General features: G+C 50.0%; 1 protein-coding gene across 2 annotated transcripts in view; it reads left to right on the forward strand.

Moving 5' to 3' along the window:
• The window catches only part of LOC137521174 (mucin-3B-like), a 164443-nt gene that overhangs the window by 115105 nt on the left and 35939 nt on the right, over positions 1 to 13399 (forward strand). For both annotated transcript variants that reach the window (XM_068240097.1, XM_068240096.1), the window contains one exon: positions 7692 to 7955. In XM_068240097.1, coding sequence (XP_068096198.1) covers positions 7692 to 7955 — 264 coding nt within the window. The remainder of the gene's footprint in view (positions 1 to 7691; positions 7956 to 13399) is intronic.

Here is a 13399-nt window from a genome sequence, read left to right on the forward strand (position 1 = left end):
GATGTTTTTTGCCCACGAGCTGCTGATAAACTTCCCCCTCACAGGGAATTTGATTGTCCCATAGACCTAAGGCCAGGTACCATACCCCTCAGGGGACATTTGTACAACCTCTAAAGTCCAGAACAGTTGGCCATGAAGGAGTACATCAATGAGAACCTTGAGAAAGGTTTCATCCATCTCCCCAAATCGCCAGCTGGGGCAGGGTTTTTCTTTGTTCAAAAGAAAGATGGTGGACTTCGTCCATGTATTGACTATAGAGCTTTGAACAAGATAACCATTCCTAATCGTTACCCCCTGCCATTGATAGAAGATTTGTTTTCACAGGTCTCTGGGCGCAATTGTTCTCCAAACTGGACCTGAGAGGGGCATACAACACACCCGATGGGCATTACGAATACCTGGTGATGCCCTTTGGGTTGTGTAATGCCCCTGCAGTGTTTCAGGAGTTTGTTAATGAAATTTTCAGAGACGTATTGGGACGTTTTGTTGTCGTATACTTAGATGACATTTTGATCTTTTCCAAAAATTTTAGAGAACACAAGAAGCACGTTAAGGTTGTATTAGATAAACTCAGACAGAATTGCCTTTAGACAAAACTCGAAAAATGTTTGTTTGAGGTCTCAGAAGTTTCATTCTTGGGTTACATCATCTCCACCAATGGTCTGTCAATGGTCCTCAAGAAAGTCTCCGCTGTGTTGGAGTGGCCGCAACCCGTTGGCTTGAAGGCCCTCCAAAGGTTTCTAGGATTTGCAAACTACTACAGAAAATGTATTAAGGGGTTCTCCTCAGTGGTTGCTCCCCTTACAAATTTGACCAAAAAAGGGGCCGATACCTATAATCGGTCTGAGGAAGCCTGTAAGGCATTTTCGCAGCTTAAAACACTCTTTTGTGCTGCTCCCATTCTACATCATGTGGATGTTACACGTCCATTCATTGGTGGATGCCTCCGAGGTAGGAGTGGGAGCTGTACTGTCTCAATATTCTGGAACTCAGGGACGGTTGCATCCATGTGCATTCTTTTCCCGCAAGTTTTCACCAGCGGAAAAGAATTACGACATCGGCAACAGGGAATTGTTGGCCATAAACATGGCGTTTGAAGAGTGGCGACACTGGTTGGAGGGGGCGGAGCATGTGATTACGGTATACACAGACCATAAGAATCTGGAGTATATCGAAAGGGGCAAAGAGGCTCAACCCGAGACAAGATCTTTGGGCACTCTTTTTCTCCTGATTCAGGTTCATAATCACGTTCAAACATGGTAATAAGAACATTAAGGCCGATGCACTGTCCCATGGCTTTGAACCTGAGACAGTCCAGCCCTCACTCCCCGCTAATATCTTGCCTGAGCACATAGTGATAGCCGCTACAGAACCCATGGAGGATCTGGCAATCACTCTGCAGCCTTATCAGATTGATGCTCCAGAGGGAAAGCCAGATGGTGTCCTGTTTGTCCCGTTACACTTGCGCCTTCAAGTCCTACAGATGTTTCATAGCCATAAGAATGCAGGACATCCTGGTATAACCAGAACGGAAGAACTACTGTCTCGTAGTGTGTGGTGGCCGTCACTGAAAAACGATTGTGGAGAGTTCGTGATATCCTGTACAGTCTGTGCTCGCAGCAAGCCATCCAAACAGGCTCCTGCGGGGACACTGCAGCCTTTGCCAGCACCCACAGAACCATGGACCCATATCTCCATGGATTTTCTTGGGCAACTCCCTGCTTCAGAAGGGAAAACCGTGATCAGGGTGGTAGTGGACCGCTTTAGTAAAATGGTTCATTTTGTGCCTTTGAAAAAACTCCCGCCGGCCCAAGAGCTAGCGGACCTCTTTGTTACTCACATCTTTCACTTGCATGGGATACCAGAAAACATAGTGTCTGACAGGGGAGTGCAGTTCATATCTAAATTCTGGCGAGCATTCTGTCAACATTTGGGCCTGACCTTGTCCTTTTCCTCAGGTTACCACCCTCAGACAAATGACCAAACTGAAAGAATGAATCAATCATTAGAGCAATTTCTTCGTTGCTATGTGGCTGATTCTCAACATGAGTGGGTAAAGTTTCTTTCTTCTGCAGAGTTTGCCCATAACAATCTCAGGAACGCCTCCTCAGGCTTTTCTCCATTTCAAGTGGTCACGGGGAGGTCACCAAAATTTTGTCCATTGCCAGAGACTAATTCTCTCTTTCCTGCATTAGAAGGGTGGCAGAGCTCGTGTAAGAGAATTTGGTCATTGGTAAAAGCCAATCTGGAGAAAGCGTTTAAAGTTCAAAAGAGGCAGGCTGATAGAAAGCATTCACCTGAGTGGGATTTTACCCCAGGAGATATGGTTGGGTCTCCATGCGTCACATCGCCTTGAGACAGCCTTCAGCCAAGTTGGGGCCTAAATATATTGGTCCATACCCTATTACGGAGAAAATTAATGAGGTAGCTTATAGAGTTGCTCTCCCAGCTACCATGAGGGGAATAAAGTCCTTTCATGTGTCTTTTCTTAAGCCGGCTGTGTATTTGGATTCCTCCCCCCCCCTCTGTGGTTATTGATGGGAAACCAGAATACGAAGTTTAGGAGATTTTGGATTCTCGCAAGGTGCAGAATTCAATACAGTATTTGGTCCATTGGAGAGGGTATGGTCCTGAGGAGAGGTCATGGGTCCCAGCTCATCATCTTCATGCTGAGGAATTAAAACAACAGTTTCACTTATCACATCCTGAAAGCGCATCGGGGGCGTGTCCGGAGACCACGCCTCGAGGGGGGCGTAATGTTAGGAGTGATCTAGTTACCTCTGCAGCAGGAAGCGTTGCGGCCGCCGCTCCCGCGCCTGACATCACAGCGGATCTCGCCACGTCCTCACAGACATCTCTTTCCGGCAGAACAGGTCTCTCCAGGTTTCATCAGAGCAGAGTAACGCACGCGCGCACCAGGAGACAGGACCTTTATGCGCTGAGGAGGCGGGTCAGTTGACCTGCTGGTCAGCTGACAGCAGTGTTCTGACTCTTGCTGCTGATTGGCCGGGTTTCGCTGGGAGGGTAGTTTGGAATTGCCTGTCTGTATTTAAACCCTGGATTGTCAGTGGCTCGTTGTCTGCTGTTGCTGAAACTTCGCAGTAAAACCTCTCAGACCTTAGTCAGATCCGTGTGTGTTTGATCCGGCAGGACCCCGGGGATTCACACTTAGCTTAGGAGACTATTATTATTACTGTATATTGATTTATTGTGTATGACCTCTTGCCTGAACTTCTGATTACTCTCTGCCTCTCGATTCTGTACCTTTGCCTATCTGATCTGTGGCCGACCTTGGCCTGTATACTCACTATGATTTTGCCTGACGATTCTATACCACTGCCTGACCGACCTGTTACCGACTTGTACGACCACTCTTTATTTAGTGATAGCCCCTACCACCAAGGGCTATCACTTAGGAATACTCCTGTATACTACTTTGCACCCAAAACACGTGTGATCACACATTTAATAAAATACTGACTGTTGTTCTGATAGAGCTGGTTTTGATCATCAGATACCTCACTGATCATTACATCATCCACATACATTTATTACAATACATCTTGCAAGGATTTTAAGGTATTTATGACAAATAGATAAGATCCTTGGATTACTGAACACCTACTTAGACCCAGGCTGACATGGATAGTCTTTTACAGACCCCAACGTGTTCACTGTACTTGTGAGCGGGGGGGGGGGGGGGGGTCACAGTAAAAGTTCTGCGGGGAATGTAAACTTCATTTCATTTTACTTCTCAAATATCACTGTGTGTGTCTCCTATATGATACATTTAACTAAACATTTTTTATCATAACAGCCAACAAATTATACAGGACAATCATGATGATTAACAAGGTTGTCCAAACTTTTGCATCCCACTATATAGGCAGCACTGTATGTCCCAACAACTTACTCCCTAACTTGTTTGGCGAGCTCCTTGGTCTTCATGGTGTGATGAGTCTTACTTAGTGGTGTTGAGCCCTCTGACATGTGACACTTAGATTGCACACAGGTGGACTTAATTTTATTACTTATGTTACTTTTGAATGTAATTGGTTGCAACAGGACTTTTTAGGGACTTCATGGCATAGGGGGTGAATACAGTACATATGCACATGCCAACTTTCTAGTTATTATTTTTGTACAACTTGTTTTTCTATATATTTTTTACATTTCACTTCAACTATTTTGTGCAGATCCATTACATAAAATAAGATTAAGAAACATCAAAATTACAGGTCGGAATGTAACAAAATAGGTACAAAGCCAAAGTGGTGGTGATAGTAGTGGAGGGCAGGGGAGGGGGAGGGATTTGATCATTTTGCAAGGCCCTTTATATATATACATTTAGAGTGGCTGTAATACCAGGGGAACACTATGGTGTTTGTTAGGGATGGGACGACGAATCCGGCGAATCCACGAATCCCTCGAATATTAGGAAATATTCGAGATTCGTGGGTTCGAATCCCGACGCCATTTTCCGCTCGCCGAATCCCGACGCTGTATCGCCGCGCATCCGCCGCTTCCCCCGCTCGCAAGTGTCCTCCTCCCGCTGCCCGCAGCCTCCTCCGCTTGCCCGCCGCATAAATAAGAAGCAGCAGCCTCTCACCTCCAGCGTGGAGCCCGCAGCGGCAGACCTCCTTCAGACTTCCTTATTCCCCCTAGTGACCGGCTCTTACTACGTCATCAGTAAGAGCCGGTCAGGCGGCCACTAGGGGGAACTAGGAAGTGAAGTCTGCTGCACTGCACTCCACGCTGGAGGTGAGAGGCTGCTTCTGCTTATTTATGCAGGGGGGCGAGCGGAGGAGGCTGCGGGGAGCGGGAGCAGGAGGATATGACCCAGCTACCTACTGCAGTGTAGGTAAGGTAGCCCACCCAGCCTGCTAACTACACTGATCCCCCCAGCCTGCTACCTACACTGAGCCCCCCAGCCTGCTACCTACACTGAGCCCCCCAGCCTTCTACCTACACTGAGCCCCCCAGCCTGCTACCTACACTGAGCCCCCCAGCCTGCTACCTACACTGATCCCCCCAGCCTGCTACCTATACTGAGCCCCCCAGCCTGCTACCTACGCTGAGCCCCCCAGCCTGCTACCTATACTGAGTCCCCCAGCCTGCTACCTATACTGATCCCCCCAGCCTGCTACCTATACTGAGCCCCCCAGCCTGCTACCTACACTGAGCCCCCCAGCCTGCTACCTATACTGAGCCCCCCAGCCTGCTACTTATACTGAGCCCCCCAGCCTGCTACCTATACTGAGCCCCCCAGCCTGCTACCTACACTGAGCCCCCCAGCCTGCTACCTACACTGATCCCCCCAGCCTGCTACCTATACTGATCCCCCCAGCCTGCTACCTATACTGAGCCCCCCAGCCTGCTACCTACGCTGAGCCCCCCAGCCTGCTACCTACACTGATCCCCCCAGCCTGCTACCTACACTGATCCCCCCAGCCTGCTACCTATACTGAGCCCCCCAGCCTGCTACCTACACTGAGCCCCCCAGCCTGCTACCTACACTGAGCCCCCCAGCCTGCTACCTACACTGATCCCCCCAGCCTGCTACCTATGCTGAGCCCCCCAGCCTGCTACCTACGCTGAGCCCCCCAGCCTGCTACCTATACTGAGTCCCCCAGCCTGCTACCTATACTGATCCCCCCAGCCTGCTACCTATACTGAGCCCCCCAGCCTGCTACCTACACTGAGCCCCCCAGCCTGCTACCTATACTGAGCCCCCCAGCCTGCTACTTATACTGAGCCCCCCAGCCTGCTACCTATACTGAGCCCCCCAGCCTGCTACCTACACTGAGCCCCCCAGCCTGCTACCTACACTGATCAACCCCAGCCTGCTACCTATACTGATCCCCCCAGGTTGCTACCTATACTGAGCCCCCCAGCCTGCTACCTACGCTGAGCCCCCCAGCCTGCTACCTATACTGATCCCCCCAGCCTGCTACCTATACTGATCCCCCCAGCCTGCTACCTATACTGAGCCCCCCAGCCTGCTACCTATACTGAGCCCCCCAGCCTGCTACCTATATTGATCCCCCCAGCCTGTTACCTACACTGAGCCCCCCAGCCTGCTACCTATACTGAGCCCCCCAGCCTGTTACCTACACTGAGCCCCCCAGCCTGCTACCTACACTGAGCCCCCCAGCCTGCTACCTACACTGAGCCCCCCAGCCTGCTACCTACACTGAGCCCCCCAGCCTGCTACCTATACTGATCCCCCCAGCCTGCTACCTACACTGAGCCCCCCAGCCTGCTACCTATACTGATCCCCCCAGCCTGCTACCTATACTGATTCCCCCAGCCTGCTACCTATACTGATCCCCCCAGCCTGCTACCTACACTGAGCCCCCCAGCCTGCTACCTATACTGATTCCCCCAGCCTGCTACCTATACTGAGCCCCCCAGCCTGCTACCTACACTGAGCCCCCCAGCCTGCTACCTATACTGATCCCCCCAGCCTGCTACCTATACTGATTCCCCCAGCCTGCTACCTATACTGATCCCCCCAGCCTGCTACCTACACTGAGCCCCCCAGCCTGCTACCTACACTGATCCCCCCAGCCTGCTACCTATACTGATCCCCCCAGCCTGCTACCTATACTGAGCCCCCCAGCCTGCTACCTACGCTGAGCCCCCCAGCCTGCTACCTATACTGATCCCCCCAGCCTGCTACCTATACTCATCCCCCCAGCCTGCTACCTATACTGATTCCCCCAGCCTGCTACCTATACGGAGCCCCCCAGCCTGCTACCTATACTGATCCCCCCAGCTTGCTACCTATACTGATCCCCCCAGCCTGCTACCTATACTGATCCCCCCAGCCTGCTACCTACACTGAGCCCCCCAGCCTGCTACCTACACTGAGCCCCCCAGCCTGCTACCTATACTGAGCCCCCCAGCCTGCTACCTATACTGAGCCCCCCAGCCTGCTACCTATACTGAGCCCCCCAGCCTGCTACCTATACTGAGCCCCCCAGCCTGCTACCTATACTGAGCCCCCCAGCCTGCTACCTATACTGATCCCCCCAGCCTGCTACCTATACTTATCCCCCCATAGCCTGCTACCTATACTGAGCCCCCCAGCCTGCTACCTATACTGATCCCCCCAGCCTGCTACCTATACTGAAGCCCCCCATAGCCTGCTGCCTATACTGAAGTCCCCCATACCCTGCTGCCTATACTGAAGGCCCCATACCCTGCTGCCTATACTGAAGGCCCCTATACCCTGCTGCCTATACTGAAGGCCACTATACCCTGCTGCCTATAATGAAGGCCACTATACCCTGCAACCTATACTGAATGCCCCTATACCTTGCAACCTATGGTGAAGGCCCCTATACCTTGCTAGCTATACTGAAGACACCTTTACCTAGCTACCTATACTGCGGGCACCTATGCCTGAGTACCTATACTGCGGGCAACTATACCATGGATCGCACAATTCTTATGTGCAGGATTCGTTAGATTCGGGATTCGAAAGGTTCGAGATATTCGAGAACCTTTTTAGATTCGGATCCGGATTCAGATTCAAAGAAATTGTGGATTCGTCCCATCCCTAGTGTTTGTTGTAAACGGGTGCCCAGAAGCAAAAATAAAAATAATTGGTTTGATTGTTATGATTGCTCATGATTTTTCCTCAAAATATTCTGCTGCGTCTTAACCAAATATATTTCAATGTGTAGTTCCATGCAGACCTGACTCAGCTGTGGTGAATATCGACTGCTTGTCAAAAGTTGCTTTGGTGTCCTGGCCAGAAAACAACCTTTATCCCACTTACCATACAGCTATTGCAACAGATTCCACTGGAAAGCAGCAAAACTGTTCTGCCTTGGCTGGTTCATGTAACATTTCCAATCTGGAATGTGGGCTTCAATACAGTTTCCAGGTTTATTCTATCAACCGCCGTTGTAGCTCATTAAAAAGCATTGCTACTCTAGCTAAGACAGGTAAGTGATATTATTTATGAGAAAGAGAAGTGTTATTGTTATAATCATGGTCTGTATGTAAAGCAGAACTGTCTAAAATAAGTGTATAGTGCAAATCTGGTCAACCATACAGAATAGTGTCATTTTAAAGAGACCCTGTAACAAAAAAGTTCCCCTGGGGGGTACTCACCTCGGGAGGGGGAAGCCTTAGGGTCCCAATGAGGCTTCCCCCTCCCCTGTAGCTGCAGGCAGTCCAGCGCTGGCTCCCCTGAAGTGTCCAGGGAATTCTCCCTCGACAAGCCTGACGAGCGCTGATAAGCGCTGATTTATTTACCTTTCCTGGCTCCAGCGGGGCGCTGTTATGGCTTTCTGCACGTAGATAGGCGAAAGTAGCCGATCCTAGTCGGGTCCACTTTACTGCGCAGGTGCAGGAGACTTGTGCCTGCGCAGTAGGGCGGCCCGACAGTGATCGGCTATTTCCGCCTCGGAGGCCGAGAGCCGATACTGCGCCTGCGCTGGAGCCGGGAAGGTAAATATTTACTTCACCGCTGTTTAGGGAGCTTGATCTCTGCCGCCGTGGGACCGAGGACGACGGGGGAAGCCTCAATAGGATCCGGAGGCTTCGCCCACCGCAGATGAGTATGTCCCAGGGGAGGTTTTTCTCAGTACAGGTTTTCTTTAAGAAAAAAATGTTTGCCATTTAACTTCGTACCCAGTTAAAGTGAACCTGAAGGGAAAAAGTGCCCCTAGAGCAGGCATGGGCAAACTTGGCCCTCCAGCTGTTACAGAACTACAAGTCCCACAATGCATTTGCCTTTATGAGTCATGACTGTGGCTATCAGACTCCTGCAATGCATTGTGGGGCTTGTAGTTCCATAACAGCTGGAGGGCCAAGTTTGCCCATGCCTGCCCTACAGGGTACTTACTTTGGGAGGAGGAATCTTCTGGATCCTAAACGAATAGATGTACAGAGGCGCCAAAAGGATAAAATATGCTAAAATGTTTAAAATATTCGGGTGGCGGTGGTGGGCCGACCACTCCCAAATAGACACGATGCTGTCGTTTAAACTCAAGACAATTTATTTACATACTCCAAGAACAAAATTGCAACGCGTTTCACGGGCACAATCCCGCTTCATCAGGCATTAGACAACGGAGTATCTCACAGCTAGTGGTCCAGTATACGCTTGGCACCTCTGTACAGCGATTTTTTTCTAATTTTGCCTCAGGCGGCAAAAAGTCTTAGGGCCGGCCCTGGTACTGTGTTAGCCATCAGTAAAAGCAAGAAGTTTTGAATCAGGATGATACCATTTATTGGCTAACTTAGAGATAAATAAAAAGTAAGCTGTCGGCTAATAAGCCTTCATTAGACTTGGTTCCTGCATATACAAGAGTTTTAAAAACACAGCTTATATACACTAGACATACAGAGGAGAAACATTCTTTTGTAAACATAAATAAATGTAATTAGATGCCACTTGATTGCCACTTCAGGAGGGTCTTCACAGGCGTACTAGCTAAATAGATAAATTCACCAGTTTCCTAAAACATAACAGACTCCAGGTGATGGGAAGACATTGTAAATCTAGAGTTCAAACCTTACTGAGCTGACTACACACACCATTAGTTCTAAGCTAACAATAACACCATCTTACCAGCATACAAAACAAAAAATGAAAAAATAAAATAATTGTGGCATTTAACTACCTAATGACCGCATGACAGCGGCAGCAGCCCCAGGACTGCCTAATGCCGATTGGCATGAAGTCCTGGAGCTGCAGTTTAGCAGAGAACATGTGCATGCATGCGATCGTTCCTTGCTGGTTCACGGACTGCTAGCCACGATAGCGGCTAGCACACTGTTTACAGCCGAAAGGGGAAAGAAATCCCCTTTGTTAACATTTGTACAGCGCTGCGATCTCCTGCAGTGCTGTACGAGGGACACTCGGCTGTCCCTTAGAGCGGCTCATAATGCGTGGCCTCTCATGGGCTGATGCCTATGAGAGGCGGGGATGAGTGCCGATCGCCGTCCTATTGCGATTTAGGATGGCATGGGGGAGGGAGGGAGAGGGAGGGAGGAAGGGAAAAGCCTCCCTTTTTTTAATAAACAGACAAACCAATGATTGCAGCAGCGATCAAAGACCTCCTACAGAGTGTCCTATTGAGGACAATAAAAGGAGGCAAGACTCAGTTGTGTGCTAAGTTGTAGGGCTGTGCTGCAACCTGACCAAGCTGCACAGCCCTGTATTGTGAAAAATCACCAGGTCACTAGGGGGTGTAAGCCTGTGGTGCTGAAGTGGTTAAAACCCATTGTACCAGCACAAGAAGAGTCCTTGCTTAACCTTCCTAGCGGTCTATTAAAAACCGCCAGGGGGCAGCGCAGCCTTTTTTTAAAAAATTTTTTTAAATCATGTAGCGAGCCTAGGGTTCGCTACATGATAGCCGCTTTGCAGCGGCGTCCCCCTACCCTCTTCGATCACCTCCGGCGATCGGCGATCAGGAAATCCCGTTCAAAGAACGGGATTTCCTGGAGGCCTTCCCCCGTCGCCATGGCGACAGGGCGGGATGACGTCACCGACGTCATGGACGTTGTGACGTCTAAGGGAGTCCCGATCCACCCCTCAGCGCTGCCTGGCGCTGATAGGCCAGGCAGCGCACGGGGTCTAGAGTGGGGGCGCTGCGGCACGGCGGATAGCGGCGAATCAGCGCGGGGCGGCGACGATCGGTGTGCTCACGCAGCTAGCAAAGTGACGTCATGGAGATGATGTCCATGACGTCATTGAGCCAATCAGAGGGCTCCCAGCCTAAGCCCTAGAAACCAATCATAGAAGGGAACCCTGGCCAGCCCCCCCCCCCCCCCCCTGTATATTAAGGAGGGGTGCCGAGAAATTGCGTCCTTGCTTGTGACTGCTCACTGAGAGACATGCTCCAGTGCTGCTGGCCTAGCAAGTGCTGTATACAGTGATAAACCTAAAGCCTTTCAGTGCTAAACACCTTCACTACACTAATGTTCTATTGTTTATTAGTTAGCTAGCTTGATTTCATTCAGTGACAGTCAGACTCTGTGCTGCAGCAGCTGCTAGTTAGGTCCTGTGGCTGTGTGTGCTGTGCATAGACCAGGCCTGCTGCTGGCCTGCTATTAGCCTTAGCTACAGTGTAGGTTAGGGAATAGGATTACTGTGTTATTGTATAGTTAGTACTGCAGTGCTAGTTAGTTGCTAGAGTAGTACTACTGTGTTAGCTTACTACAGATTACTGCAGTGCTGCTGTGCTAAACAGTGTCAGTGTGACAGTTAGACAGTTAGTGTGCACTGTCTTCTACTCTGCTGTCTGTCACTCCGTGCTGATTTGCTTTAACCTCTTGCCGACCGCGTCACGCCGGTAGGCGTGGCCGCGGCGGCAGCCCCAGGACCGCCTAACGCCAATTGGCGTAAAGTCCTGGGGCTCTGTTTTGAATGAGATCGCGCGCACGCTGCGCGCGCATCTCATTCTCGGAGGGCGGAGCTCCGCCCCCTCTTCAGTCTCCGAGCGGCTATTGCCGCTCGGGAGACTGATAGACGGCGTGATCGCCATCTATTTACCCGTACAGCGCTGCGATCGGCAGCAGCGCTGTACTGGGGACAGCCATGTGACACGGCTGTCCCCCTGGGACACTGGAGAGCGATCGGCTCTCATAGGCAGAAGCCTATGACAGCCGATCGCCACAATTGGCTGGCTGTGGGGAAGGAGGGAGGGAGGGAGGGAATAGATTTAAAAGAACACGCTTTTTTTAATAAAAAAAGAAACAAAAATATTTGTAAACAAAAAAAAAACAATCTGGGGGCGATCAGACCCCACCAACAGAGAGCTCTGTTGGTGGGGAGAAAAGGGGGGGGAAATCACGTGTGTGCTGTGTTGTGCAGATCTGCAGCTTAGCCTTAAAGCTGCAGTGGCACATTTTGCTTAAAATGGCCTGGTCACTAGGGGGGTTTAGCACTGCAGTCCTCAAGAGGTTAAAGTCCAACCCTGATTTTAATAAAGTACAAGTACTCCACATCATCTGGTGACATCATCATCACATATAAGTTGTACTATGTCTGCTGGCACTGGCAGCCGGGGGAGGGGCGGCAAGCCCAAGAGTAGAGGGAGCAACATTGCACCACCATGAGCAGTTCAGCCGCGTCAGTGTCCATTCCGCTGCTAGGGGTAGTCACGCAGTAGAAGCGCAGCAGCGTGTGGCGGCCATTTTCCAGCTGATGGTGGATGAGCAGGCCACCACCAGCTCTACAACTGAGACCTCCACTCCCACCAGCACTCCTGTTCGCAGCAAGCTGGCGCTGGCAGTGGTCAGACTCGGAGCACCAGAACCCCATCTGCCACTCCTGCCGACACTGAGGCAAGAGGGGGACATGAAGTGACTGGGAATCACTATGCCTGCCTTACCACCCTTTACCACCACCACAACCTCCTGGCTCCTCCTGATTGTTAACTATTACTAACTAAGCCGCCTGATTCACAATTTTTTTACAGCCATGGTACCAATGCCACGTGCCACGGTACAATCTCCGGCATGCTCCTGGCACACGTTGCACCTGCTGCTGCTGCTGCTGCATTGCCCTGTTCCTGCTGCCTGTGCTGCTCCCACCGCCAGAGTGGCGCCATGAGCCACTGGTGCTGTGCTGATATCGCCTATATTTAACCCAAAACACAATTGCTATGTAATTTTTTTGAGGTGTCTGGGCTGAAAACTGTCATGTCCCAGTTGTGCACTTGGACTTTGGACACAATGTGGGCTGCACGACCGCTGTCTGGAACCTAGTCCTGACGTTAATTTACAGCCATTTTTTTGGGAGGGATTTTTAACTCCCCACATAATCAGTGTTTCTTTTTAAAAAAAACATGATGCTACATGCATCATTTACCCTAAAAAACATTTTGGAAGCAATTTAAAGGCCACTTCCAGTTTTCTATGCGGATATCTGAATCAATTCGGATTTCCCGGATAATGCATTCAGATATCAGCATCTATGCGGATACCGGAATGTTCGGATTCGGATATCCGTATCCGAATTAATTCGAATTTTAAAAAGGGGTATCCGAGCATCCCTGGTTGGTATGCCAGTAGGGGAGGTTCGACGAATCTAATCTGACATACCTGATCATGTGTGCAAAATTCCCCAAAGAAATGTATGTGGGAGAAACAGGACAAACTCTACGTAATCACATGAACCACCATAGGATAATAAAAAATATACTGATCTCCCATTACCCACACACTTTTGTTTATGTGGACACAGTTTAAGCGATTTTCTCGTCACTGTATTATTAATGGGAGGCTTCAAATCGCATCGAGAAAGACTAACACAAGAAACAAAATGTATACATTGGTTCTAAACTGTGGAAGAAGGTTTAAGCAAGGACTCTTCTTGTGTTGGTACGATGGGTTTAAAATGCCAAAATTCTTTATATTTGTTCATTTTTTTGTT

This window comes from Hyperolius riggenbachi, chromosome 6, assembly GCF_040937935.1.
Source record: "Hyperolius riggenbachi isolate aHypRig1 chromosome 6, aHypRig1.pri, whole genome shotgun sequence".
Taxonomy (NCBI): Eukaryota; Metazoa; Chordata; class Amphibia; order Anura; family Hyperoliidae; genus Hyperolius; species Hyperolius riggenbachi.